Consider the following 27,926-nt stretch of genomic DNA (forward strand, 5'->3'; position numbering starts at 1 on the left):
AACAGCTGACTCCCTTTGCTGTGTCACATCTCAGCTCGACAAGTAGCTATTAAATTAAAAGAAGACCTAGCCGGGAAACACGTGTAGCTGTAAGTCGCTGCAAAATACCTTTAATGTCTACGGTGGAAAGACAGAAGCATCAAAGATAATCGCTCCAGAGTCGAGAGAGCACAAATCAAACACGTCGACTTAGCGTGATGGAGAGTACTTACAGAGATCTGGATTTCTGGCCAGTAAATGAGTCCTGGAAGAATGGAAGTTTTAACAACGACACGGAAGGGGGAAACCAGACGGCGAACGCCCTGAAGCGAAACGAAGAAGTAGCCAAAGTGGAGGTGGCCGTACTGGTCCTGGTCCTGTTTCTTGCCCTAGCTGGCAACGTGTGTGTCTTGGTGGCAATCCATACCACAAAGCACGGCCAGTCACGGATGTATTATTTCATGAAGCATCTTAGCATCGCTGATCTTGTTGTGGCAGTCTTTCAAGTCCTGCCACAACTCATTTGGGACATCACATTCCGATTTTATGGACCCGATTTCTTATGCAGACTAGTTAAATATCTGCAGGTTGTAGGGATGTTTGCTTCAACTTATATGCTCGTTCTGATGTCCATAGACAGATGTTTGGCGATATGTCAGCCATTGCACTCCTTGCACAGGAGAAAGGACCGCTTTTATGTAATTGTCTCTTGGACTCTTAGCCTATTATTCAGTACCCCTCAAATGTACATCTTTTCCCTGAAGGAAGTGGACAACGGAGTTTATGATTGTTGGGGAGAATTTGTTCAGCCCTGGGGCGCTAAAGCATATGTAACGTGGATTAGTATCACTATCTATATCATGCCTGTTACAATACTGAGCATCTGTTATGGACTAATTAGCTTTCGGATATGGCAGAACTTGAAACTTAAAAGGAAAGAGCATTGCATAACTCTCACGCCTAAAGCATCAAAGGGCGCTGCGCTTTCTCGGGTGAGCAGCGTAAAGTTGATTTCAAAAGCAAAGATAAAAACTGTTAAAATGACTTTTGTGATCGTCGTGGCGTACATAGTCTGTTGGGCACCCTTCTTCTTCGTGCAGATGTGGTCGGCGTGGGACCCCGCAGCACCCAGAGAAGGTAAACATTCAGAAATAATGTTAAATCGTGACACAACTAAAATTCTCCACTAGCTTGCAATGCAATCTTAATCTGAATTAGTTTTGTGCAGCACCAGCAATAAAACAGATTCGTGCACATATATATAGGCTATTAAGCAAATAAATTTAATATGCACACACTTTCTTCCGTAGATTGACCTGCAGCATCTTCCCCTTTTATTGTTCTTCGGGTCTAATTAATCCAGCTCGGATTATTTGGATTATGATTCCCAGTCGAAACACTAGACTGTAGTTAAACTGTGCTTATATAAACGATACATTATATCAATGCTATATTAATGGCCATTGGGGGATCCTCTGTATTTATCGAAACCAAACGTGTACAAAAAAAAGATAAATAAAAATAAAACCTGTTTTTACAGTACACAACCCCTTTTGTTTAAAAAAAATTAAACCCAGGTATACCTAACTAAGCAATTCAATCAATACTACTGTCATGGTGTGCGACGCGAAGGGCTCGAAGTTAATCAGTTTTCGAACAAAAAGGATGAGAAATACATGTAATTACATGCAGAGGCTAACGAGGGGTGTTATGCCGAAAAAGGCATCCCTGCCGTAGAATGCATGCCTGTCTCGGGAGCGCGCACCGCTGAAAACAGCGAAACGAAAGCTCTTTTTTGTAATGCGTAGAAATGATCGTTCCTGTTTACTTAAACTCATAAAACGCACGTAACACATCACATGACGTTGTATTTTGTTAAAATACAGATATATAACACAAAACAAATAAAATAGATCGCTGATCTGAAAACGCTTTGTTACTTAATGGGCTGTCACTGTTAATATCGATTCAAAAGTTCAAAACAGCAGACATTAACGTGAGAATATAAAGCTTGTTACATTATAAGTGTGTATCAGATGCACAGCAACACTGTTTTTTCACGGAAAAAAAATTGTTACTCAATCTTTTTAAAATGTCTGGGTCTCGTTTTAATTAATGGCTAAAATAGTGTTGCACCATGTAGCTCAGATGACACTGACCTGTCTCTAAATTGTATTAGTTAGACGTGCATGGGGTTAGTGCAAATATAATGATGAAGTTGGTGAGGGGCTATACTTTTTTCTGTGGGGGGGGGGGGGGGGGGGGGGGCAGTGTGTGGCTTGATTGGCTAAGCCTGTATCCATGTAATCAGAAGGTCACTAGTTCAAACGCAGCCTCAGCATGTCTGCAGGTTCTTTAGCAAGGCTCTTAGCCCTCAGCTTTCTGGGTGTCCCACCAGATGGCTGCCCTTTGCAAACAACTTACTCTATAAATAGGGAGGTGTAAAGACAATTTCTCCATGAGTATCAATGAATTATCTATTATTATTATTATTATTATTATTATTATTATTATTATTATTGTTGTTGTTGTTGTTGTTATATACTTGATGATGGGAGCTACACAAATCCAAAATCCAAGGGGATGCCTTTTTCGGCAAGCACCTGCCGGAAAAGGCATCCCCCCCCCCCCGTTAAAACTGGCTGTACTGCAGCTATGCAGCTGAAACTTGCACAGGTAACTTAACACTCTCTGAAATAAAAAGTCCCAAAGGCACTTGGTGATGGGAGCTGCACAAGTGCAAAATCCAAGGGGATGCCTTTTTCGGCAAGCACCTGCCGGAAAAGGCATCCCCCCTGTTAAAACTGGCTGTACTGCAGCTATGCAGCTGAAACTTGCACAGGTAACTTAACACTCTCTCAAATACAAAGTCCCAAAGGCACTTGGTGATGGGAGCTGCACAAGTGCAAAATCCAAGGGGATGCCTTTTTCGGCAAGCACCTGCCGGAAAAGGCATCCCCCCTGTTAAAAATGGATCTACTGCACCTACACTGCTGAAACTTGCACAGGTGACTTAAAACTCTCTCAAATACAAAGCCCTGAAGGCACTTGATATTGGGAGCTACACAAATCCAAAATCCAAGGGGATGCCTTTTTCGGCAAGCACCTGCCGGAAAAGGCATCCCCCTGTTAAAACTGGCTGTACTGCAGCTATGCAGCTGAAACTTGCACAGGTAACTTAACACTCTCTCAAATACAAAGTCCCAAAGGCACTTGGTGATGGGAGCTGCACAAGTGCAAAATCCAAGGGGATGCCTTTTTCGGCAAGCACCTGCCGGAAAAGGCATCCCCCCTGTTAAAAATGGATCTACTGCACCTACACTGCTGAAACTTGCACAGGTGACTTAAAACTCACTCAAATACAAAGCCCTAAAGGCACTTGATATTGGGAGCTACACAAATCCAAAATCCAAGGGGATGCCTTTTTCGGCAAGCACCTGCCGGAAAAGGCATCCCCCTGTTAAAACTGGCTGTACTGCAGCTATGCAGCTGAAACTTGCACAGGTAACTTAACACTCTCTAAAATAAAAAGTCCCATAGGCACTTGATGATGGGAGCTGCAAAAATGCAAAATCCAAGGGGATGCCTTTTAAGGCAAGCACCTGCCGAAAAAGGCATCCCCCTGTTAAAACTGGCTGTACTGCAGCTATGCAGCTGAAACTTGCACAGGTAACTTAACACTCTCTAAAATAAAAAGTCCCAAAGGCACTTGATGATGGGAGCTGCAAAAATGCAAAATCCAAGGGGATGCCTTTTAAGGCAAGCACCTGCCGAAAAAGGCATCCCCCTGTTAAAACTGGCTGTACTGCAGCTATGCAGCTGAAACTTGCACAGGTAACTTAACACTCTCTAAAATACAAAGTCCCAAAGGCACTTGGTGATGGGAGCTGCAAAAATGCAAAATCCAAGGGGATGCCTTTTTCGGAAAGCACCTGCCGGAAAAGGCATCCCCCTGTTAAAACTGGATCTACTGCACCTACACTGCTGAAACTTGCACAGGTGACTTAAAACTCACTCAAATACAAAGTCCCAAAGGCACTTGGTGATGGGAGCTGCACAAGTGCAAAATCCAAGGGGATGCCTTTTTCGGCAAGCACCTGCCGGAAAAGGCATCCTCCTGTTAAAACTGGAATAGTTGGAATAGTTTTATTAATATTTTTTATTATAATTTGCAAATATAATCTATGTCTTCTTTACTGCAAAGAGTCATACCTTATGTGTAATCTAATATGGCGATTAAAATAGTTAGTTTTCAGCCAATATAAAATTTTGTAAAATGTCTGTTATGTAATGGCTTGTGCTTGTGGTATTATATCTTTGTATGCTTGCGGCCACAGTTTTTCTACTCAATGACTGTGCCTGGTCCTTACCTGTTGTGATGCAATTTTTAGTATCTGTTGCTATCTTACCATTTGGTCACTGACAAAGGATAAGAGCCAAAATTTTGAAACCTGATAGTCAGGTGCCCAGAGTAATTACTGCCATAAAGTTGTCACATATATGGAGAAGCCTTCGGGGAAGGCAAGAGAAAACAATTTTACCAAACGAATAATGCTGGAAATATCTAGTGGTGGGCTTAGAGGGCAAAGTATTACTGCTGATTAATTTTTTTCCCACCACAAACGTTGCCTTACGATAGTATGCACTGTGCGCCTAAATCGTCCAGAGTTGCGGCGGCTGTACTCTTCAAAGTTCGTATTTGCACATAATACAATAACTGTGTTCTATATCCCAAAAAAAACCTTTTTAATGAGCACATTCCACAAGAAAGTAAACGCTTTCGCTGCTAAACAGAAAGCTACAAATTATACTAGATTGTAACAAAACTAAAAACAAAAATAAAGTGATACAATAAACCAGCCCATTGCAAACCACAGCTGCAAAAGAAAAACATTTTGCTTCCCTATTTTATAACATTATGGATATTTCAGCACACAACACATACGTTCTGTGGAAAGAGCGAAATCCCAGATGGAAGGCAAGCAAAAAGCAAAGTCGCAGAATATTCCTGCAGGAGTGCCCATCCCACCCAATTTGGAGAAGCCCAGCTCAGTGGACGGGGCAATCTCCCCCCCCCCCCCCCCCCCCCCCCGCCGGGCGGACAAGAGGACATGTTGCGCCATGTTTCCCTACCTCTGACCGCAAAAGAACCATGTTGTGAATGTGGGTACTGCCCTAATCCCAGTCAGGTGAATACTGGGTCCCCAGAACCTAAGTTGAATCCAAATGGACCTAATTTTTTTTAGATTACAGCATGACTGTTCCCCAAAACTCCCAAAGTCACGTCTAAGCGGAACCAGACAATTTCAGTAAAAATGCTCTATATTTTAATATCCCCATCTGGGTCCCCAGGAGTATACATAGGTGTATATAATATTGTGCTCTTTATTCACGCATGCTTAAGCATGTTCATCTTAATTTTAGTCATGCATAATAAATTGTCTTTAAGAATAATATATTGCTCATTAGTGACATCAGCGCTGTGAGTAAAACATACAGTGTGGTCTTTAGGATCTAACGTAAGCGGTTGTCTTTTACGTTGCTGCGCAACTTTAACCCAGCAAGCAGTGCTCGGAGTTGGTTATATAGTGCGTTATAAACTTCAGAGTAGTTTGTTTTGAAAGTTCTTTTCAAATCAGAAATGGATCCTCAACTTTACAGAGAGCTATTGGAATACAAAACGAAGAAGGAGTACACAGTTGCTGTGTCAAAGGCACAAAAAACTGAAATTCGTCGCAAAGCCTCCAAATATGTGGTAGAAGGTGAGAATAATACAATCTTTACCGTCACCGAGAACAACATTTTTATATATATTTTTTAGAATACAACATTAAGTGACAACGACCTCCCATAAATTTAGTTTGAAACTGAAATGCATATACCCACAAGAAATTTCTGCGCTGAATTATTATTTTGGATTAAGGCCTAATTGATATAATTGTTCCTTTTGTAGGGGGAGTGCTTTACTATACAAAAGGGCCAGAGAAGTCATTCAAAACGAAGGTGGTTGTTGGTGCTGAAGAAGCCAACGCCATCTTCATTGAGTTTCATGACAGCCCAATAGGGGCCCACACTGGGCAAAAACGGACAAGGGATGCTATTAGCAGACGATTTTACTGGCCTGGTATGTCTGCAGACATTGATAAATGGGTGAGTAAGCATTATAATTACAGTCATCCCTTCACATCCGCTAATTCTTATATTTGCGGCTTCGTTTCTTTCGCTGTTAAATTTGAATATTTTTGGAGCTTGCTGCCCCAAATTAGCAGATGACACGTAAGCAAGATATATAGGCATATAAACAGTATAAACAGTGTGTGTGTATTATTTTGTAATTATGTATTTATATATTATTATGTATGTAATTATATATTATTGTATTATTGTCAAATCTTAACATTTGCACCTTAGGAGCTGAGTTAGACTAAGTTTCTTATGAATATGTGTCTTAAACTACTATTCGATGTCCACATTGTTACACAGGTAGCAGAATGTGCAGTGTGCCAGGCCAGCCAACGATTAATTAAAGAAGAAGTGCAATACACTCCTATTAATGTACGTAAACTTGGTGAATCTTTTCAGATTGTGCAAAGTTTTTTTTTTTTCTTTTAGATATTTCTGCTTTAGTATCAAATTTCTCATTCCTTATTTACATATAACTGTATAATATTTATGAAGGAATGTAATTATGACTGATAGTGAATGCTTAAAGTATATGGCCGATAAACATCCTATTTATATTCCTAAATCTGCATGTAGGTGACCCACCCCTTTGAACTGGTAGGGATGGACCTCATTGGAAACTAAAGGAAACAGAAAATGGCAACAAATACATCTGCGTGCTGGTGGACTATTATACTAAATGGCCACAAGCTTATCCACTGAAATCAAAATCTGCTGGTGAGGTGACACAGTGCGTTCTTAACTTTTACCAGTCTGAGGCACCAAAAAGGATCCTCACAGGCCAGGGGACGGAATTTGTCAATGCTGTGAGTGTGATTTTATTTTGTGTAATTTTGTTTATGCTGCCAAATAAATGTTTATGTGTGTTTGTGTGTGTGTGTGTTTGTATATATATATATATATATATAACACACATACACACTTCTGGTTGTTTGTATCTTATTCACAGGTTAACAAGAGGGTTTGTGAAAAACTCCAAACAAAGAGAAGCCTGTGTGCCCCATACCACCCCCAAACAAATGGCTTGGTGGAGAGACTGAATTCCACTATACAAAGGTTTTTTATTCATAAAATCCAAATGAGCTTTCACGTGATGTTTTCACTTGAATACAGGTTTAAATTTGCACTTTTTTTTGACCCATTACATGTTTATGGGTCCTCTGTTTCTTGTTTCCAGAGCTCTGAGCAGACTGGTGGGACAAAAGCCGGACACCTGGGACCAGTACTTGGATGCAGTAATGTTTGGCCTACGTACCAAAAAACAACTGACAACCAAATACTCCCCATTTTACCTCATGTTTGGAAGGGAGGCCCGGTACCCTTCTGAGGTCCCAGAGCACTACCTAGTACGTCAAAATGTTTCACATTCATATCAGTTTTACTTGTATAAGTTAAATTGGATAAGTGTTTAGCACTGTTGCCTCACACCTCTGGGACCCAGGTTCGAGTCTCCGCCTGTGTCACATGTGAGCGGAGTTTGCATGTTCTCCCCATGTCATCGTGAGGTTTCCTCCGCGTACTCCGGTTTCCCTCCCACAGTCCAAAAACAATAAAATGACTTAATAGGTGACGATAGAAATTCTTTGCTTACAGATAGACAACAGTGTTGAGGCGGTTGTTGGAGAAGAGATGGTGTCAGAGGACATCAAACGGCTGGATGACCTTAAAGACATAATCCAGGAGAATGTTAGGAAGGTGCAGGAAGGTTCAAAAAGAAGGCTGAAGTCAGGAATTCCAAAGCCGGACTTTAAAGTAGGCGATAAGGTGTGGAGACAAAATGTGAGGAGCCAGCAGAGAAAGGGTGGGAAGCTAGAGCCCAACTTCCTCGGCCCCTTTCTAATCACCCAAATCGAGGGCAAGAGTGCTGACCTTTTGGGAGAGGATGGTGCTGTTTTTAATAAAGTTAGTGTGGACCATTTAAAAATGGTACAAGAGAAGCTCCCTCGTCTTCCACATAAACTTTCAGCACCAGTCTCCACAGCACCAACAGCCTCCCCAGCACCAATGGCCTCTCCACCAGCAGCCTCCCCAGCACCAACAGCCTCCCCAGCACCAACAGCCTCCCCAGCACCAACAGCCTCCCCAGCACCAATGGCCTCTCCACCAACAGCCTCCCCAGCACCAATGGCCTCTCCAGCTGCAGCCTCCCCAGCACCAATGGCCTCTCCACCAGCAGCCTCCCCAGCACCAACAGCCTCCCCAGCACCAATGGCCTCTCCACCAGCAGCCTCCCCAGCACCAATGGCTTCCCCAGCGCCAATGGCCTCTCCAGCAGCAGCATCCCCAGTCACAAAGGCCCAATTAGAAATATGTATGTATTACAAGTATCTTATACACTTGTATTTGAATTTGTTTAGAGTAGAACTGTGAAGGATCTTCCTTGATAAAATTACCGTTACAATAGAACATTTCGCTAAACAATCACTTTGCATTTCATTTGTGCATGACCTAATTTTATAATAATTAAATAATAATATGTTTAATAATTTAAAACTCAAATGTAAACATTTTGCAGATCTCCACGATGCTTGGGCAGGCAAAGATGTGCATGTACTGTTGTCCAAAATTGGACCATACAAGATATTCTACTGGGACATAAAGAAGACTGGTCCTCACCAGCAGCTTGAGAGCGAGGTATGTCTTTACATTTTTTCTATGTATAAAATTATTCACATTTCGGGTATAAATTGTTCTTATCTACATCGGTCAATGAATGATTATTATTATTATTATTATTGTTAATAATAATAATAATAATAATAATAATAATAATAATAATAATAATGATAGTGATAGTAATAATAAACAAAATAAATTACAGAATCTGGTAATGATCAATTCTTTATGCATTCATAATAATATTCTATGTTATTTTAGGTAATTAATGCTTTCTTAAGGTTGCTGGTCATTGAGAACAATAAGGTCAACATGAGTAAGGCAGTCATGATTGACTCTTATGAAATGACAGCAATCTGGATGGGGAGGACATCCAAAGTTAAAGTAAGTATAATATTGTTAAATTGTAATCCCTGTTTTATACTCAATTCTATTCAGATGTTACAATGTAAAATATTTCAAATATTTTAAATGTAATCAATATCTTTTCAGATGAATCCAATGGATTTCCAAACCGTTTTGGGCATTGTTAATGTGCATTACCACTGGATGCTGATGGTAAGGCTTGAAGTATAATGTCAAGCATGTGAATGTAATTGGAATTGAAATAAGCCTTTTACCCTAGATAACTTTAAGTATGACAAGTACATGTGAAAGAAGGTCTTAGGAAGAGTAAAACACTATCAAATATTGCTATACATACTGCATGTGTCACATAAAATATTTAGAGTCTCTGACAAACATCAGGGTTTTGACCCTTTTTTAAAATAAAACAATCACCCAGGTTTCTCTATAGATCATTTTGATCCTGCATATTCTGAGTGGAATGTTAGCATTTCAAACTGCTCAACTCCAAACATACAATGCACATCTTATGGCTGACATTGCAGGTGATCTCTCCGCATGAGAAAAAGTGTGTTTTCCTGGACCCAATGGGAGAGACTTCAGGAAATATAAAGAGATGCTCAGATGTAACAAGGTACATTCAGCCGTGACTATAACAATAACACCAGATACGTGTTATTTTGTAAACAAAGGTTTTTTGTAACAATCTTTTAATTCTGAAGGGCATTCATGCGGAAAAAAGGGTGTAATGTATCCAGATGGCCCTGCAGTGCTCTGCCACATGAACGTCAGCGAGACGGTTCATCATGTGGCATTCTTACTTTAAAAGTAAGTGTACGAGGGACTTCTGTTGTGTTATCAGCATTAACATCAGTGAAATTAAATAGAAATAGTAAATGACCGTTACCTCTTTTAAAAGTTTGAAGGTAGTTTTTAAAGTATCATATGATATATAAAACAAGATTTACATTTTGTTTATCATGAGGGTAACATTTACAGTGTATTTTTAATGCTCCCTTATCCTGATGAAATACTCACAATGCCCTTAAGTTTGCTGAGTGCATCTTGAAGGGAGTGAAATCAACATCCTGACCACAGAGGAGGCTGTGAACCAGATGAGGTGGGATGTTGCAATGAAACTTCTTGAAGAATCAGGTATGCTAGACTTAGTGATGTTCTGAAATGTGTGTATTCGGTGGTGATGTTGATATTACCATGCACAAATTTTCTTCTGAAATGCATATTGTTAATGTTTATGTATGTATTATCTTCACAGACAATCTCAGCAACCTGTGTCATTATTGTGGGTTGGATGAAAATGAAGACCCAAATTGGGTAATTTCTACAGTATAATGACAATCAGATGTTGATTGACATTGTAACAGCTGCTCATTGTCAAGTCGTCAATATAATAATACAAAATTTAATAATATATTATATTTTGTATAATAATAATACAAAATTTAGTTATGTTTTTAGGTACTCGGTAAGGATTAATAATGCGAAATATGTAATCTGAACATCTTGATAATGTCCATAGACTTAAGGTTTAGTTTTTTTTGAGGATGGAAAGGGGCAGGTTGAGGTGTATGATGCATGCACCCCCTGTATTGTAGTGCCTACTGAGAACCTACATCATTACTTTCATATAGTGGGCCTAATATGTGAACTATACGTAAATTCTAATTACCCAGATGGATAAAGATGATTTATTTGTGCCAGACTAGCAATGTAATGTTTAGTGTATTACATTAGTTATAAAGGAGATAGCTGCTGTAAAACAAAATATGGCACTCAGCAGTAGAAGTGGTGATTTAAGGGCATTGGTGACCCTTTAGTTAGGGAAGTGTGCTTGTGACTGGAAGGTTTCAGGTTCAAATCCCAAGTCAGGAAAGTACCACCAAAATATCCTGAGCAAGCTACTATACCCACACACTGCTCCCCAGGCACTAAATAATAGCTGCAAGCTGCTATGTTATGATGTCACATATGGGCTGAACATGTAGGGCACATTGTTGTGTGCTGTGCTGTGTCATCAATGATAATCACTTCACTTTATTTTTTCAGATCTGCTGTGATAATTGTGGGAGGTGGTACCACCATGAGTGCGTACAGAGGCCGCCACTGCACAAGAACTACCTGTGCCCTGCATGTAAATAAATGTTCAGTTCTTGCTTTTTTTTGTTAATTTTTGTTTGCATTTATTTTTTTATGTTCTTGTTCATTTAATTTGGAAAAATTCGTTATTTATTGATTAATTATTCATTCTTGTTCTTTTAATTTGGAGCAATTTGTTATTTATTAGTTTATTTGTTCATGTTCTTGTAATTTTATTTTGTACAAATAATAATTATTTATTATTATTTATTATTATTGTTATTCAAATTATTGTATTAATATTTTGTTTAGAACTATTTATCAATGTTATTTATTTTATTGTTTGCGAAATTTGAATAATTTGAGTATTGTTTTTGTCTTGTAATTTTAAAACAAAATTAAACTTTTCTACTTCTTCACCATATACTGCCCTCAAAACCACATAACTTCTTTTAAACATAAAATACGATGTTATTAGCATGATTACTAAGCCAACAATGTTATGGCAAACTGTAATACAGAGAAAGGTGTCCTATCAACATTTTAATCCTACTGTAAAATTACTCCATTTAGATTTCATTGTGATTGTGAAAAAAATGTAATACAATGTAAGACTAAATGGACTGTAGTTACGAGTACATATACAATTACAGTATGCTTTATTTTGATCAGTTTATTTTACCTGTGCATGTATCACATATGTAGTTACAGTACAGCCAGATTAACCAGAAGATGCCTTTTCTGGAAGCCAGGGTCCAAAAAAATTTTACATTTCTGTTACTCCCATTATCAAGTGCTTTGTATAAGATGTAGTTACAGCATGGCATGATATAGGGCAGTGCACAGCACACCTTAGAAACAACAAGGGGACTTACTTTTTCCTTTTGAGTTTCTATTATAATTAACAAGGACAATGATGGGTCAAAACAAAGGCAGGCAGGTGAAACAAGAGCTAACAAGAGCCAAACTAAACGCAAAGAAAGACTATGGAAACAAAGCCAAGAAATGCAAGTCGAAAAAGGCATCCCCTTGGATTTTGCATTTCTGCAGCTCCCAATATCAAGTGTCTTTAAGGCTTTGTATTTGAGAGAGTTTTAAGTTACCTGTGCAAGTTTCAGCAGTGTAGGTGCAATGCAGCCAGTTTTAACAGGGGGATGCCTTTTCCAGCAGGGGGTTGCCGTAAAAGGCATCCCCTTGGATTTGTGAAGCTCCCATCATCAAGTACATAACAACAACAACAACAATAATAATAATAGTAATAATAATAGATAATTCATTGATACTCATGGAGAAATTGTCTTTACACCTCCCTATTTATAGAGTAAGTTGTTTACAAAAAGCAGCCATCTGGTGGGACAAACAGAAAGCTGAGGGTTAAGAGCCTTGCTGAAGAACCTGCAGCCAATCAAGCCACCCCCCCCCCGCAGAAAAAGTTCATCAAGAACCAACTTCATCATTATATTTGCACTAACCCCATGCACGTCTAACTAATACAATTTAGAGACAGGTCAGTGTCATCGGAGCTACATGGTGCAACACTATTTTAGCCATTAATTAAAACGAGACCCAGACATTTTAAAAAGATTGAGTAACAATTTTTTTTCCGTGAAAAAACAGTGTTGCTGTGCATCTGATACACACTTATAATGTAACAAGCTTTATATTCTCACGTTAATGTCTGCTGTTTTGAACTTTTGAATCGATATTAACAGTGACAGCCCATTAAGTAACAAAGCGTTTTCAGATCAGCGATCTATTTTATTTGTTTTGTGTTATATATCTGTATTTTAACAAAATACAACGTCATGTGATGTGTTACGTGCGTTTTATGAGTTTAAGTAAACAGGAACGATCATTTCTACGCATTACAAAAAAGAGCTTTCGTTTCGCTGTTTTCAGCGGTGCGCGCTCCCGAGACAGGCATGCATTCTACGGCAGGGATGCCTTTTTCGGCATAACAGGGGCAACAAGCGACAGGCGTGGCTCATCATGGCCACGTCAGGGAGGAGAAAGGAGGGTCTGGGGTACATGAGGGACAGGAGGTAACATGTGCTTCGCAAAGATTTTAAATATTACTGTACCTCACCCCAGCTGTGACATTTTACTTTACGGACGAATAAACATCCTGTTACCGCAGTGCAGACTGTCAGTGAATGTTTGGTAGGAGATGGTAGCATGGCTTTCAGGTTTGGCTGATGAGAGACTAATTCGTAGAATCTACTAAAATGCATTCATATTTAAATCCATTTTCATGCTGACAGTTTCCACATCTTTATAATTATCTGTGAGCTTCACAGTACATAATTTCTTCCTCAGCAGTTCAAATTAATTACGTCAAGTGGGCTGAATTGTCATACCATACATAACCAGGTATATTGTGGCTCGAAATATATACCACAATGCAACCTACAAGCTTTTGGATTTCATAATAGTTAAAGTGCAAAACACAGGACAGTGTGAAACGGGGAGGGGGGTAGGGGGGAGGTGTGTGTGGAGAAGGGTTTATATTCATAGCGCAATGTGTGTTACACGTCCTCACAGTCTCTGGGAAGAAGCTGTTGCTGAACCTGGCAGAACTGGCTCTGATGCTCTTGCACCTTCTGCCCGATGGGAGCAGGACAAACACTGCATGGGGAGTGAGGCATGGGGTCTCCCTGAGTGGTAGAAGCTAGGGCTGGACAATATGGACCAAAAACATATCTCGATATTTTTCGGAAGAATAGTGATACATTATACACATCATGCTGTTTTCAGTTGCAAATCAAAGTCACATGTGAAATGTCACAATAAAATGAAATCTACAATTAAAGCAAAGTCTGTTAAATGCAAATTCAGGCTTCCCTTCGATGTACAACTACAGCTATTTAGCATAGCTAAATATTTCTTTAATTCAAGTCTTGAAATAAAGACAAACAAATTCTGCCTATATAATTGTTGCATGGGTGAAACACAGCATCTAAGACATAAAGGTGTTTCATTTCACTATGTCCACTGACTTTTTCTTCAGTTTATTATTGCCCTGAAAATAGCTGAGAACCATGGGATTCTGTGTAATGTCACAACCAAAGGCCTTGCATTGTTTGCAACCGGGGAGGAAAACTAAAGTTTTCTTGTAAAAATCTTAATCTTCCCCAATTTGAGTATCAAAATACAACATGCTTTAATGCAATCAAAGAAATAATAATGGATTATGAATTTAAAATTAACGCTAATGTATTAAGTTTAACAGCCATGATTTTAATGCACAATAGAAGTATATCAATATGAACAGTATTGTCTCATGATTTATCTTGTTAGGAAATATATTGCTATATTGTAAAAAGTTGATGTACTGGCCAAGTGCTAATAGTGCCTTTGTAGGTGCAGTTTTATGGAAAATGGCATTGATGCAGTGGAGAGAGATGCCAGTGATTATTTCTGCTGCACTGTATGCACTGGGACCTGCAGTCTTTGACATCTCAGTTCCCAACTTGGTCTTTCCTGAAGTTAGCAATCATATCTTTCGTTGTGAATAGCAATGGACTGAGGAAACAGCTTTGGGGGACTCAGTATGATACTATTGGAGATGCTAGGCCTTTCTTATAGTTTTTTTGTTCCAATTTACACGAGCAATTTCAAAAAACCAAAATTCAATGCCATGCTGAAATGGTATAATGTATCTTGGAACTTTAACATAACCTAGATTGACTTCAGTTCTAAATTCAGGTTTCAGTTGGGTCTGATGCTTGCTGGCCTATAACTGTTATTCTGAACCTTGCCTTTATGACATAATCTTAGTAAAGGTTGGACTGATAAACTTCAGTCTTCTTTCCTAACCACGAAGGTCTCAGTATGTTTTTATGGTATCAGCAGCACAATTCTTCTGATGCCATCTCAGATTTATTCAGTTAACAGAAAAACAAAGGTAGAGATAAAAGTAAAGGAAGCGTATACTTTACTCAAAGCTTTTAACATGTCTCAGGGGCCAGTTTCTCCTGCTTTATTTGTATTTAATGCTTTTGTTTCCCCAGTATTTGTTACTTTACTTCCTTGTTATAGGTTTGTCCTGCTTTTGTCCTGAACCTTATTTCCAGTGTGTAATTAGTGTTTCTTACTTTCAGTCTTTGTTGGAGTTTCCTTGTGTTCATTAGTATAAGATACTGCATCTATTGTCATTTTTCCTTGTGCCATTGTTATTGGTTAATTGTCTTATGTGTCACATCTGCCTCTGTTATCTTTTGTATTTAAGTGCTTCCCCACCTTCTGTTCCTTGCTGATTCATTGTGTTCAAGTAACTGTGTTGTTGTTGTGGTGGTGGAGGCTCTGTTTGTTTTTCTCTGTTCTGCTCCCTGTGTTATCCTTTTTTTCCCCTTGTTGTTACGTTTTGGTATTTTTGTTGTTAGTTCTCGTTTCCCCCATTTGCTTTTGACCCCACATGGTTCTTTTGTTTTGTAGTCTACCCAGCGTGTTCAGGTTCCCCAATAAATCCCTTTGTCTCGTAGGTTTTAATCGGATTGTCACCTTTTGTCTCTGCCTACACCATTCCGTGCCACAACACAGCTTTTGTCTTCCTGGAGTTCTACAGACAACCAGACAACGAGCATGTTTTCTGGTTTGTTGTGGTTATCTCCTTTTTGATTTTTGATATGTTTTCCGGTCCTGCTGCTTCTTGTACTGTACACCTCATCCAGGAGTCACCTACTGTACATCAGCAGCAGCCCCAAGACCAATGGTTACCTGTTCCCTGCATTGTGGACTTGGGGAATATCAGACAGAAACCATAGCATAGTAGATTGACTGCCATGTTTGAGGTGCTCTTAGACTCTTGCTGTGAAAGCCAATAAATGTGTTCTGAGTGTTCTGAGTCTTTGCAATGACCTGTGGATAATTAATTTAAGAGGGATTTTGTCTAGTCTAGCTTGAGCAAGGTCGTTGCAGGGAGAGCACAATGGACCAATGAGTATCCACAAATACAGAGTTCTGAGTGTCAGACATGAGTCATATTCACCTGGAGTATTGTGAAGATGGAGTTCATTAGCAGGCTAATGCTATTGGCAGAGGGTGTTACTGAAACAGTTATCCAGTTAACACTAGACAGTATGTCATTTTGTCTGTCACTAGCCACCCATGGCCACATGGGAATCTTTTGCATGATGTAATTATACATTTTTAAGGGCCATAGCGGTAAACAAAGTAATGGCAGTTAATTTTCCAAACCTTCTAAAGGGCAATATGGCAATATTTGTAATATCCTGTACTCAAACCTGACTTACCTTCAAATGACTTTTGTTGTGCTCTGCTTGATTTTAAAAATGCGCAGTAGTGATTTATTCCTTTTATGAATCAATATAAACCAATTTATGAAGAGAGGAATAAAATGGTTATATGTTGCTAGTACTTTATTAGTGAGATCAATTCCATTTAGCATGGCAAGCTGTGTCATTAGTAAGTACAGCAATAAAGAATTATTCACACCCATTTAAGCTTTTTTTGATGCACAGTAGTTAAGAAAATTTAATTAGAAATCACTATTCAATTACAGGAAAGTTGAGTGTATTGTTGACATTTTGTTTTATAATTTTGTTTTTAGTCATAGGTTCTGGGTTTAGCTGAGGTGGGGATTGCCAACCACTGTTCCGCGGACAGTTTTATACTGAAAAGTTAAGTGGTGAAGTTTTGGGGAGGGCTTGGTTAATTTCCAAAATATTTTTATTTTTTTCCAAAAAGTATTTTTCTCAACTCACACAATTTTTTATATCTGTTAGGCTCACATGTTCTAATCAGTACCTAAAATTAAATCTGGCCCACCGATCGATTTGATTCTTGTACAATGTAAACTAGTCCATGGACATCAAAATTTTGGGAATCCTTAATCTAAGGTAATAGAAAATCGAAATTATTCAGGATTCACTGAAATGCAGTTCCACTGTCCCTGTACTGTGGGAGACCAATGAAAACAGTGAATACTGGAATCGGTGCAAGCTGTCAGCCCGTCACATGTGGAACTGAGTGACGGTCCTTGAGGTGGTTAGCAGACAAAGGGACTTTATTCAGAAATTAAAGACAAACCACACACAAAAACAAAAGGACCACAAGTGGTCAAAGCAAAGGCAGGTAGGGCAAGAAGACCAGGATTACAAATAACACTCAGGGAAACGACGGAGAGGTGATAACAAAGAAAACTAACTGGGGCCTAAAACACAGTTAACACTAACAAACCATAAGCATGTACACAGACAACATTGATAATGACTGGCAGAGAACCAGGGAAAGGGTAGGTACTTATATTCACAGCAACCTCATGAGCACATTTGGCCTGGGAAGAGGGAGCAGGACGGAATAGCCAGCAGCACTTGCTGACCAAATGGAAACATGAGGGACACGGTAGGGACTGATCCTGACACAACCAAAGCAATACTCAGCTGAAGCATGTGTTTGCTGTCTTGAGGCCCCTGTGCCCCCCCATGCTAATGTCTGTTTGATGTGCTTCTTCCCTGTGGACAATATGAGGACCACATAGACTGGCAGGTAATTCAAGTATGAATGAGAAAAGAGCTTTTCTGGTATGTTATGCATCTTCATTTTATATATTCCATGCCTATTTGTGAGATTTCATTTGAAGGCAGTGATACAAGAAGCTTTGCTCAGTTTCACCTCATGAATAAAAAGTTTCATGATCAAACAAAGTACTTTACAGATGATGGTGCTGGACCTATATATTTTAATTTAAGATATACATAAAATATTTGAGAACATAGCTTCCGATTTATGCTTGCCTTGTCCATAAGCTTGGGTTAAAGAATAAAAATTAACATATTGCCGAATATAATTTTATACTAAGTGACGTCATCAGTTCTGTGAGATAAATAAATTTAGATTTAGGTAAGATGACATATAAAGGGGGGCGGCATGGTGGTGCAGTGGTTAGCACTGTTGCCTCACATCTCTGGGACCCGGGTTCGAGTCTCCGCCTGGGTTACATATGTGCAGAGTTTGCATTTTCTCCCCATGTCATCGTGGGGTTTCCTCCGGGTACTCCGGTTTCCCCCCACAGTCCAAAAACATGCTGAGGCTAATTGGAGTTACTAAATTGCCCATAGGTATGCATGCGTGAGTGAATGGTGTGTGAGTGTGCCCTGCAATGGGCTGGCCCCCCCATCCTGGGTTGTTCCCTGCCTCGTGCGTATTGCTTCCGGGATAGGCTCCGGACCCCCCGCGACCTAGTAGGATAAGCAGTTTGGATAATGGATGGACATATAAAGTATTTCTGTGCTTTTTATATCTAAATTTGAGGTCTTGCCCCCCAAAACATTATTTTTAACCTCTTTCTATTGGGGAAAAATGCTTAAAAACATCAGCAGAGTTACATGCTTTTTTTAAAAAAAATATAGAAACACAGAACCTCCCCACCTTATGCCACCCAGACTACATTTAAAGAGTGTGTGTTTGTGTGTGTGTGTGTGTGTGTGTGCGCGAGTGGGTATACCTATCCTTGCACAATGTCCCCATAACATGATAAATATACATTTTTTCCCCTTTTGGGGACCGGTGACTGCCCTGAAGAAACTAAAAATGTAAAAACTCTTGTATTTTGCTTGGTTACTTATGGTTATGGTTAGGGCAGGGTGGGGGTCAAGGTTGTCATAGTTAGCGTTAGCATTTTTCCCATACAAGTGAATGAGCGAGCCCCATAAGGATAGGTATACCCGACATGTGCGTGTGTGTGTGTGTTCTCAATTTATAGGTGTGCGTCTGTGAATAATATTCTTTTTTTCCCAGTTTGGTTCTTCCCTGTTTCTCATTAATGAAGGGCTTCTTCCTTGCTTTATAGGACTTCAGTCCTAATTCTAGGAGCATGATATGAACTGTTCTAGCAGTGCAGTTCACACCTAGAATTAATGTTTCCCATTCCTTTTGAAGGTCACTTGATGTCATCCTACGATTCATGAGAGACTGTTTGATAAGTTAGTGGTCATCTCTGGCATTAGAAGGTAGCATCTGCCCTTTACCTGACTGGTTTCTGGTCGTTCCCAGTGTCTTCTGCTTCACTTCACTGTAACTGCTAGCGGAGTTATATTGAATCAAAGATATGACATTTTCTTGCTAATAAAAGTATTCAGTCTTTCTTATTGGAAAACCTCATAATGATTTTTAGTAATGTGTTAACAAAGAATAAGTAAATGTGATTCTACTAATATGTTGTATGGCTTTGAGTTTTTGATGATGGAAGAGGAAGCCTCTGAAGGAAGCATGTACTCACACACAGTGACACACTACAGCCACTCTAACGGCGCCAGTTCAAATAACTATATGTGAGGCAAACTCAACATTTTCTTTAATTATGTTTCAGTCATTCTCTGAATTGTAAGAAATGCAGTTTTAACATTGCAGATAGTAATTTTATAACAAATAGATATTCATTGGTGCTTTTTCTAAACAATAAAGGGAAAACTGATGTAATCGCAGACTGGACTGTAAAGAAGCACACTCACATCCCTTTGCATTCCCACTTAGAATGGCTCACACAGGGGAGGTTGTATATTCAAAAGAAAAGGAGCTTTTACTTTAAGAAAAAAGACACTATATTATCCCAGTTTATATGACAGATATTAGTGCTTCCAGTTCTCAGTGGTTTTGGTTACAGCCATGGGAACATCTTGGAATTTTTCATATCATAAAGAGAGACAGCACCCTGTAGTACTATAACCATGCAATTTGCTAGCACATTTTTTCTTCCATAAAATAGATATAATTTATGATTTTGTTTTTTTATTGTAAAAAAAAGAAGAAACTTTGTATCCAAGTAATTTATTATGATTATCCAATTTATTCTTATGCAGGGGACAGTAAAATTGGGCTGCTTTTTTATTTTAGTTTTTAGAAGGAACAACAGCTTTATGAAGTAACAAAAGTAAGACGTCAGATGTTCTTCATGTCCTAATAGCCTCTTTATGTGAGACAAAATGTTCCTTCTTGTTATGTTCGTAATTTCACGTCACATATCTCCTATGCATGATTATAAACCAGGATGAGAAATTAAAAATATAGAATAAAATGAGGAGACCTTTTCAAAAACTAACATCAAACGTGAAGGATTAACTATCATAACTGTAATTTAAACATACTTGTATGTAAGGGTCTAAATCGAGATCCGAGAAACAAAGTGATTTATTGCTAAATCTGTAGGTATATAAAAAATCACATGCATAGATTTGTTTCTTTTTTGTATACAAAATAATGCTCATTGTATTCAAAGGGTAACATTTTTAAACTATACTTCAACTACTTGATTTAAACATAAATATATTTTTTTCTTCAATAAACTTCTAAAATCCACTCACCCCAGTGCATGAAATTTGCGATCCCCGTGAGCTTAATTGTACTAGAGATTTGGTTCCTGTAATGTGCATTTAACATGCCATGTGTGTGTCGACAAACGCGTTCAAGAGAACAAGATGAAAGCATTCATGGTGTGATACACTGTGGGAATATTAGGAAGATGGGGATTTTAAAAATAAGCAAAAAAAAAGCTTTTCCAGGCATTTTTGTGGTAACTTCTCCTCATCTCACTCCTTTGAGTTCTTTTCAATCTGGTAGAGAATTTAGTAAATGTTTTTATTGAAGGAAACATTTTATTGTTACCATTCAGTATCACATATTATAGCATTGGGTATTTGTTTGTACAATAACTCTTTGTAAATTAATGTATAATAGGAATGCTTTGCCAGGTTCTACTGAACCAGTATCAGAATGTATTCACTAGTGAGACTTCTAAGCACTTATGTAACTCTCTCGGGCTAAGGGCGTCATGCCAAATGCTGTAAATGTAAATAGGATTTCCACAGATGACATACTGTCATGTTTTCATGATTGACAAGGACTTTTATGGATCATAGAGTGTATTGCATATTATTTCAGGGTCAAGTGAGAGGGTTTGTTGATACAGATATGGATTTGTTCCACCTGCCCATTTTTTCGACTATCATTTTGAATTGACTTCTTCCGCTTTGTTTTGACCTCTTGTTACCCAGACAACAATTTGATGTCTGTTCCAAGAACAGCAATTTCCTCTTATTTGTCTGATTCCCCAGTTGTGCCCTGATGCATTGTTCTTGTATTTATTTGGTATTTCTTTTTGTACCCTATCCTTGTCTGAGACTCTGAAAAGCGAAGGGTATGTTAAATAAGCTTGTTTTCCTTTACGCCCCGTGATAATTTATTTATATCCATATTCACATCTCTTGCAAGCAAAAGTACCATTTAAGAACAACCCGTATACATTGTGGTCAATTCTTCTGTTTTTCAGAGATCGCATTCATCATTTCCATGCTTTTGGCCAGCCTGAATAGCTGCTGCAACCCATGGATCTACATGTGTTTTGCGGGCCACCTGTTCCACGACCTGGTGCAGCGTTTCGTCTGCTGTTCCACACATTACCTGAAGTCCTCCCAGTGCCACTGCGAGAGGGAATCCAGCCACCGGAGCAACACCTCCACCTTCATGATCAAGAGCACCACCAGCCAGAGAAGCATAACACAAACCTCCGTAACATAAACCCCCTTGCCAGTCTCCTTCCATGCAGTCCTTCACTTTCAAAAGTATCCAACCAAACTTACCCATGTGCTACCTGCCAATGTTATATCCTCCCTCAGCTCCAAATCCATACCAGGCTGGAACCTTTATTGCTTCGATCATCAGTTCTTTGCAGCCTTACCTAGTTGATTGTTTTGTCCAGCACCCACCAGCTAGGCATTTCATAAAGCGCTTATCCTTGCAAGATCACAATAATAACTTTAAACTAACTACGGTCAAATAAGACATTTCTATAACCAGAGCTTAGTTTTTCTGTCCATACCTTAAAGAGCTTTATTCACACTGTAGTCAGAAATGTTCCTTGTGCCTAAAACAGAAAGAAAGAAAAGAACTACTAATTTTATTATGGAATACAAATATTTTATTTTTTGTTTGATCATTTAGGTCATGAAGAGTTCAGGTGAAACAGTACGTTTCCAAGTACCAAGCATTGGTTTCATTATATTGTACAGCTCAATAAAATCACCAGGCTTCTGTACTAACTGGTTTTTGTTATTTAAGTTAGTCCTCAAACTGTGGTTTATTTGTATCTGTAATTATAACAGTTCTTTCATCTCGCATAATATTAAGCATGAAAATGTTAAAAATTACATTATTGTAGGTCATATGGTTCACTGAATATCTCTCACCCGAATTACATTTCCCATAAACATTATATTTCTGTGAACGCAATCTGTTGTTGAAGTACACAGTCCAGCTTGTCTGTCGTGCACTCAGTGGCCGCTTTATTAGGTACCTCTCCTTAGTACCAAATGCTCCTCCCTCATCTCCAGAATCCCTCAAGGTTTAGGGACTCATACAATTGGGAATACAAATCAGTAAAAACCCTTAGAAAGTGACTTTTTCAGAAATGTCTGGCACTCATAGTACATTTAAAATCACTTAGACCATGTGTCTTGGCTGTTCTAATGTTTAATGTAACAGTAGCTGGACCATTTTGCTATCTGTATGCTATATATATTTAGCTGCAGCAACAGGATTCACTGTTTGGAGGAACAGACTTTGTATTAAGTAACAGAGTTTGTATTAAGGAGCAGGTGTACCTAATAATTTAGCCACTGAGAGTAGCTTATTTGGGGTAACTGTATTTGTATGTTTTTGTTACTCTGCACACAAACGTTACTTATTGGACACGGTAAGAATAAATATCAAGTGAACATTAGTTTTAATGAATATATAAGTAAAATAACACTTGTTTTTTCATGGGGAAAAAAATCCATATTATTTTTTTTCATACAACATACTAGCAAATATCCAGTTATATAAAATACTGTATACATGACATATTTTAAATTGAAACATACTTCTTCCATCATCTTTTTGCAAACACAAAAATCCTTAATTTAGTATTTTCCACAAACACACCCCTCTTAGGTGTAATTTCCCTAACTAAAACAAATTTCATCTTTTTACTCTGACGTCTGTTGTTAGTAGTTCAATTACATCTGAAAACAAACTGCAGGTACACCAGCCCAGCAGTGCAAGAACTGCAGATTGCACCCGATTTACATTCATGTTTTTAATGGATTCTTTCATCCATCTGTTGCACAAATTATGTAACAGTACATTTTAAACATCCAGTCGCACAAGCATAGTGTAAATCTGGCAATGTTGTGGAAAAGCCATTGAATATCAAATTCCGAAAATTAAGTAATATAAAATATCAGGGTAATTTCTCTTCACTGCAGAGATAATATTTTGGAAGAGCTCATAGTATTATAGAACCTTAAATTACATTTTGAAAATGTATGTGCAGTGATTGAATGTTTATAAAGCTTTTCAATTGTGTAATTCCACATGCTATATTTGGTCTGGTATTGTTCAATGTGCTTTATCTTTTATTTTAAATGATTTTGTGAAATAAATGTATGTATTGTTTTTTATAGATTTCTCAAGTGAGACTTTTAGTTTCGCTTTTCATTTCTTGTATTGAATTTTTAAAATTATAACTTAAAGCTATGATACAACAGGTATAAGGATAGCTGTATGAAAATTCAGTTGACATTTACTCCCTCCAGTGGTTGGAAAACGCTCGTACTACATTGTTGCAAAATATGCAGTTACTCCAGGCATACTTTCGCTCATAAACAATGAAGAAAAAAAAACACAAATGGTTAAGGTTCATTAAAGGAAATGAATTGGTAGAATCTTAATTCTTGTTTATAAACACAACATGTTACATTATACATTAAAGACAAAAGAACAATCCCCTAAAAATCCATTGTTTTGCATAATTTTCCCTTTTCATTTGGTTGTATGTAATACAGTAGTTAAAAAGCTCCTAACATATGTTTTATTAGGCATATATTGCATTTTTAATAAGAAAGCTCTCTGGTAAACGAGTTATTGTTTTTACATTCCAAAAATTATTTGTTTAAAATGTTGCCAGGCAGAACCACACACAGCCAGCTGCTTTCCCTTCATTTGAAGCTATAAAAATAGGCAAAATAGCTGTGAACATGGACCTGGAAACAGGCCTAGAATGGACGAGCCATCCTCTATTAACATACTGAATCCAGCTACTTGCTTGTGTAATAGTAGAGCCACAAGACAAAAGGGTTCTCCTTTGGAGCGTTCGGTTTCAATGGAAGCTCCCAGTTTATGTAGGGAATATTTCAAGATAGGACTCGAGCTGGACCTCGGCAAAATCCAAAACAACTAAAGGACCAGGAACTTAAGTAGCCTGACCTCAGGCGATCCTGCACCCTGTTGTTGTACTTTTATACCTCCTTGCGCAGCACCACCCTGACACTACTGAACACCTTGCCTATAGCCTCAAACAATGGGTCACAGAAGGTGTGGATGCAGAGTGAGTAGACACGGCTGAGGCACTGGGTCTCAATCAGGTAGCTCTTGATGCAGGGCATGACAGCCCAGATATGGCAGAAAGAGATACAGGCAAACAGAAAGCCCCACAGCAGGGAGACGGGGATGCCGAATACAGCTGACAGCAGGCGGTAGCACCAGTATTTGGAAACGGTAAATGTTGTGTAGCTGGCCTTCCACACGCCGTCCAGGCTGTGCGTCCCGTCTGGCTCAGCAATCACGTCCTCAAAATCCACCTGTAAACCAGAGGCACTTTGAGCAGCCATTTTGCCATCATATTCACAGAGAAATATGACTATGCTCAGAAATGCCGTAATAGAATAGCACAAATGTTTCATTACTGTGTATTCATTTGTCTATCTATCTATCTATCTATCTATCTATCTATCTATCTATCTATCTATCTATCTATCTATCTATCTATCTATCTATACATACATGCATATATATACACTGTATATACACACACACAGAGGTTTGTAATTATATCTTTGTGGGGACTCTCCATTGCATTCACAGATCTTTGTGGGAACCTCACAACGTCAATTTGTCACCACAATGTAATATAAGCCTAATACACTCACACACACATACACACACACAAACACACAGACCTATACTCATATCTTTGTTGGTTCCATTCAGTCATTTGTATGAAAACCCGAAACCCAGCAATGACAACCTTAACCACTACCCTAACCCTAACCTTAACCATAAGCTAACTAAACAAAATACAAGTCTTTTTGATTGCAGTCACAATTCACAGACCTGAAAAATGTCCTCAAAAGTAAGGAAGTTTTACTACACTTTGGGGACATCTTTGTCCCCAAATGTGATCTATGCAAACCCACACACATACATACACAGTGTTCATGGAAATTCTTGGGACACTTGCTTAATTCTGTAAAAATGCTGCAAATTTATTGGTTGCATAAAAATCTCTCGACAAGCAGTGTTTAACATAACTGCTCATATCCTCAAAGACATGCGATTTTTACTATGTGCCATTTTTCTTGACAGACTCCTTCAGTTCTGTTCTTGCCATTTTGCTATTTATTGCAACCATAGTCATTGGCACCGGAAGGGATGCTAAACACAAATGATTGGCGTTTTATGTTACTTACAAATGGGTTATTAACTAAAAAGCCCCCAAAGAGACTGCTGGTCAATGAACTTTTTTACTGAGAACCGTACATTTTGAACTATAATTTGAGTTTCAATCTACAGTATTGCTACTTGAAATTAATGTTTTACTTAAAATCATTGGTTGTCTTTAATGTATATATTATTTTGCAAACAAGTGAATAAAATAATGATTTTTTGTTATGAAACCAACATTATCAAAACTAGCAATATTTTAGACCTTTTTATTATGAATATAATAACAGGTTTAGTTTATATTAGGCATCAGATCATGGTGTTACTTATTAGCTGCCTTTATAAACTTATAAACTAAAACACTTACAGATCTTACATTTAAGTTTATAGCTTACATATATTTCAGCCTTTCAGCATGGCTGCCTGGAATACAGGGATGAAAAGGCAAATAATGTATATTGATGCATCTAATTTAATAGTACTACTTTTTCTTTGAAACACATGAACACTTGCAAAAAGCACACAGAAAAGCAGTTTAATCCTTCTCCCATGCCCCTACCACACCCTTCTTAAATGCTGCAAATAAACTTGGACAATCTCCTGCTTTGGTGGTGGGGATGCAGCTATTTTTGGAACTGTACCGAAAGATATGGCCAGTTGCTATGTGGTAGAGAAAGCTGCAGTATAGCCCATCTAGAGTCTAGCCTGGGGAAGGTCCATGCAAGGCCATGAAGTATACGTCTACATACCTTGACCACATCTTCATTAATCTGCTTGGGGTCCCTGTTTATGAGGTCAATCTCCTTGGTGTTACTGTCCCGCAGGATCTTCTCCTCATTGGTGTTGTACTGGTCTGCCATGGAAAGGCCGCCGTTAAGACTATAGGGTGTCTGCAGGGCGGCAGTGCGTGTGAGGGTGGCAGAGCACGAGCGACCGTGTCAGAGAAGGCGGCGATGAGAGGTGTGACTGCGGGCACCACCCTTCGGAAGCTAGAACCCCTTTTGTGGGTGATGTCACTCCAGAATGCAAGAGGACAGCTGCTGCCACCAGCAGCTCAGACTCTTCTGTCAAAGGCACTTGGCACCTTCCCTCCAGGCCAGTCCACATTCACGTCTCATAACTCACACACAGGCCAGAAGCATTTCTTAAAGGGCCAACCAGGCCCATGTGACATTTCACATGTGAATATGCATTATTTTTCCTATCATTAAACAATCTCAGTGACCCACAATTGCCATTTCAACACTCATATATGTCTATATGAGACAAACATCAAGCTATTAGATCTTCAGATAATGAAGCCCTCATTTCACGTCTGTACATTAATGTGATGTGCATTTGTTTTCTTATAAAGCTGTAGTGTATTACTTTTTTTTATAATAGGTACTTACAGAGATTAATAAAAATACTGGTACAAATACATTTACAGAAAAATAGCAAAAAAAAAAACCTTTTTCCAGAGTAACTCCAAGCCCAAGCATTTGGATAATTGAATACTTATCAAATTGCAATTTATTATATTATAATGCTTCATTCAGTTGTGATGTAGCCAAATAAATGTCAGATGAAAAAAAAAACTTGTATGTAATTACAAATTATGTTTTCTTCTCACAGCTTAATTTCCAAATTAAATCGGTCATAACAGATTTTCATGTTGCTCGCCTTATCAATACTAGGGTCAAAAAGGCAGCTGGACAGAAAAATGCCAATATAAACATGTGCCAATTTGTGCAAAAAATTGTCATTGAAAATCTGAGAAAATGTATACATTTAAAGAGTCTTGGAAAAAAAAATCAAGCCTTCTGGGAAGACACATGTGATGATAATTTGCTGTAATCATTAACATGATAAACTTGTTTAGTGGTAATGAAGACCAGTTCCTGTTGTGCTAATAGCTAATACTTAAACTGCAGAAGAAAACAAAAATCTGTCAATTCTTAATCCATACAGCTCATTCCCTCTAGAGGTTCTCATCATAACCATAAATACAATATTACAGACGGGAAAAGGAACGTTTTATTCACTCTAAAGAAGATTTCAAGAACGGACACAAACAGTTTATAGATATGAAGCAATTTACCTTGTAATGCATTGATTGAAGCTGTGCTATTAGCCACAAAGCCTTTGTAAGCGGCTACTATATAGTGCTTGTTAATTATACACACGGAAATGTCTTTGGTTTCCCTTATTTTTAGCAGCGCATTACTGGG

At 38.4% G+C, this 27,926-nt stretch overlaps 2 protein-coding genes and 1 long non-coding RNA gene across 4 annotated transcripts; 2 read left to right on the forward strand and 1 right to left on the reverse strand.

Annotated features, from left to right (window-relative positions):
• Nucleotides 1–23,543, forward strand: LOC125745443 (isotocin receptor-like). Its single transcript, XM_049018346.1, has 2 exons — nucleotides 1–1,116; nucleotides 21,506–23,543. Exons 1-2 carry the CDS (start codon nucleotides 198–200, stop codon nucleotides 21,751–21,753), a joined length of 1,167 nt encoding a protein of 388 aa, XP_048874303.1. The 5' UTR covers nucleotides 1–197; the 3' UTR covers nucleotides 21,754–23,543.
• On the forward strand, nucleotides 8,399–11,297 carry LOC125745458 (uncharacterized). Of its 2 annotated transcripts, XR_007398677.1 has the most exons (9): nucleotides 8,399–8,473; nucleotides 8,678–8,796; nucleotides 9,040–9,162; nucleotides 9,271–9,336; nucleotides 9,669–9,757; nucleotides 9,846–9,951; nucleotides 10,174–10,278; nucleotides 10,400–10,458; nucleotides 11,191–11,297. It is a non-coding gene; the product is annotated as an uncharacterized LOC125745458 (long non-coding RNA). The 2 variants fall into 2 exon arrangements; XR_007398676.1 differs by lacking the exons at nucleotides 8,399–8,473; nucleotides 8,678–8,796 and having other exon boundaries at nucleotides 8,976–9,162.
• LOC125745454 (caveolin-3-like) lies at nucleotides 22,941–27,926 on the reverse strand. Its single transcript, XM_049018360.1, has 3 exons — nucleotides 27,797–27,926; nucleotides 26,466–26,606; nucleotides 22,941–24,854 (listed from the first exon to the last, which is right to left on the reverse strand). Exons 1-3 carry the CDS (start codon nucleotides 27,806–27,808, stop codon nucleotides 24,513–24,515), a joined length of 495 nt encoding a protein of 164 aa, XP_048874317.1. The 5' UTR covers nucleotides 27,809–27,926; the 3' UTR covers nucleotides 22,941–24,512.

The sequence above is a fragment of the Brienomyrus brachyistius genome, chromosome 6 (genome assembly GCF_023856365.1).
Source record: "Brienomyrus brachyistius isolate T26 chromosome 6, BBRACH_0.4, whole genome shotgun sequence".
NCBI classification, from domain to species: Eukaryota; Metazoa; Chordata; class Actinopteri; order Osteoglossiformes; family Mormyridae; genus Brienomyrus; species Brienomyrus brachyistius.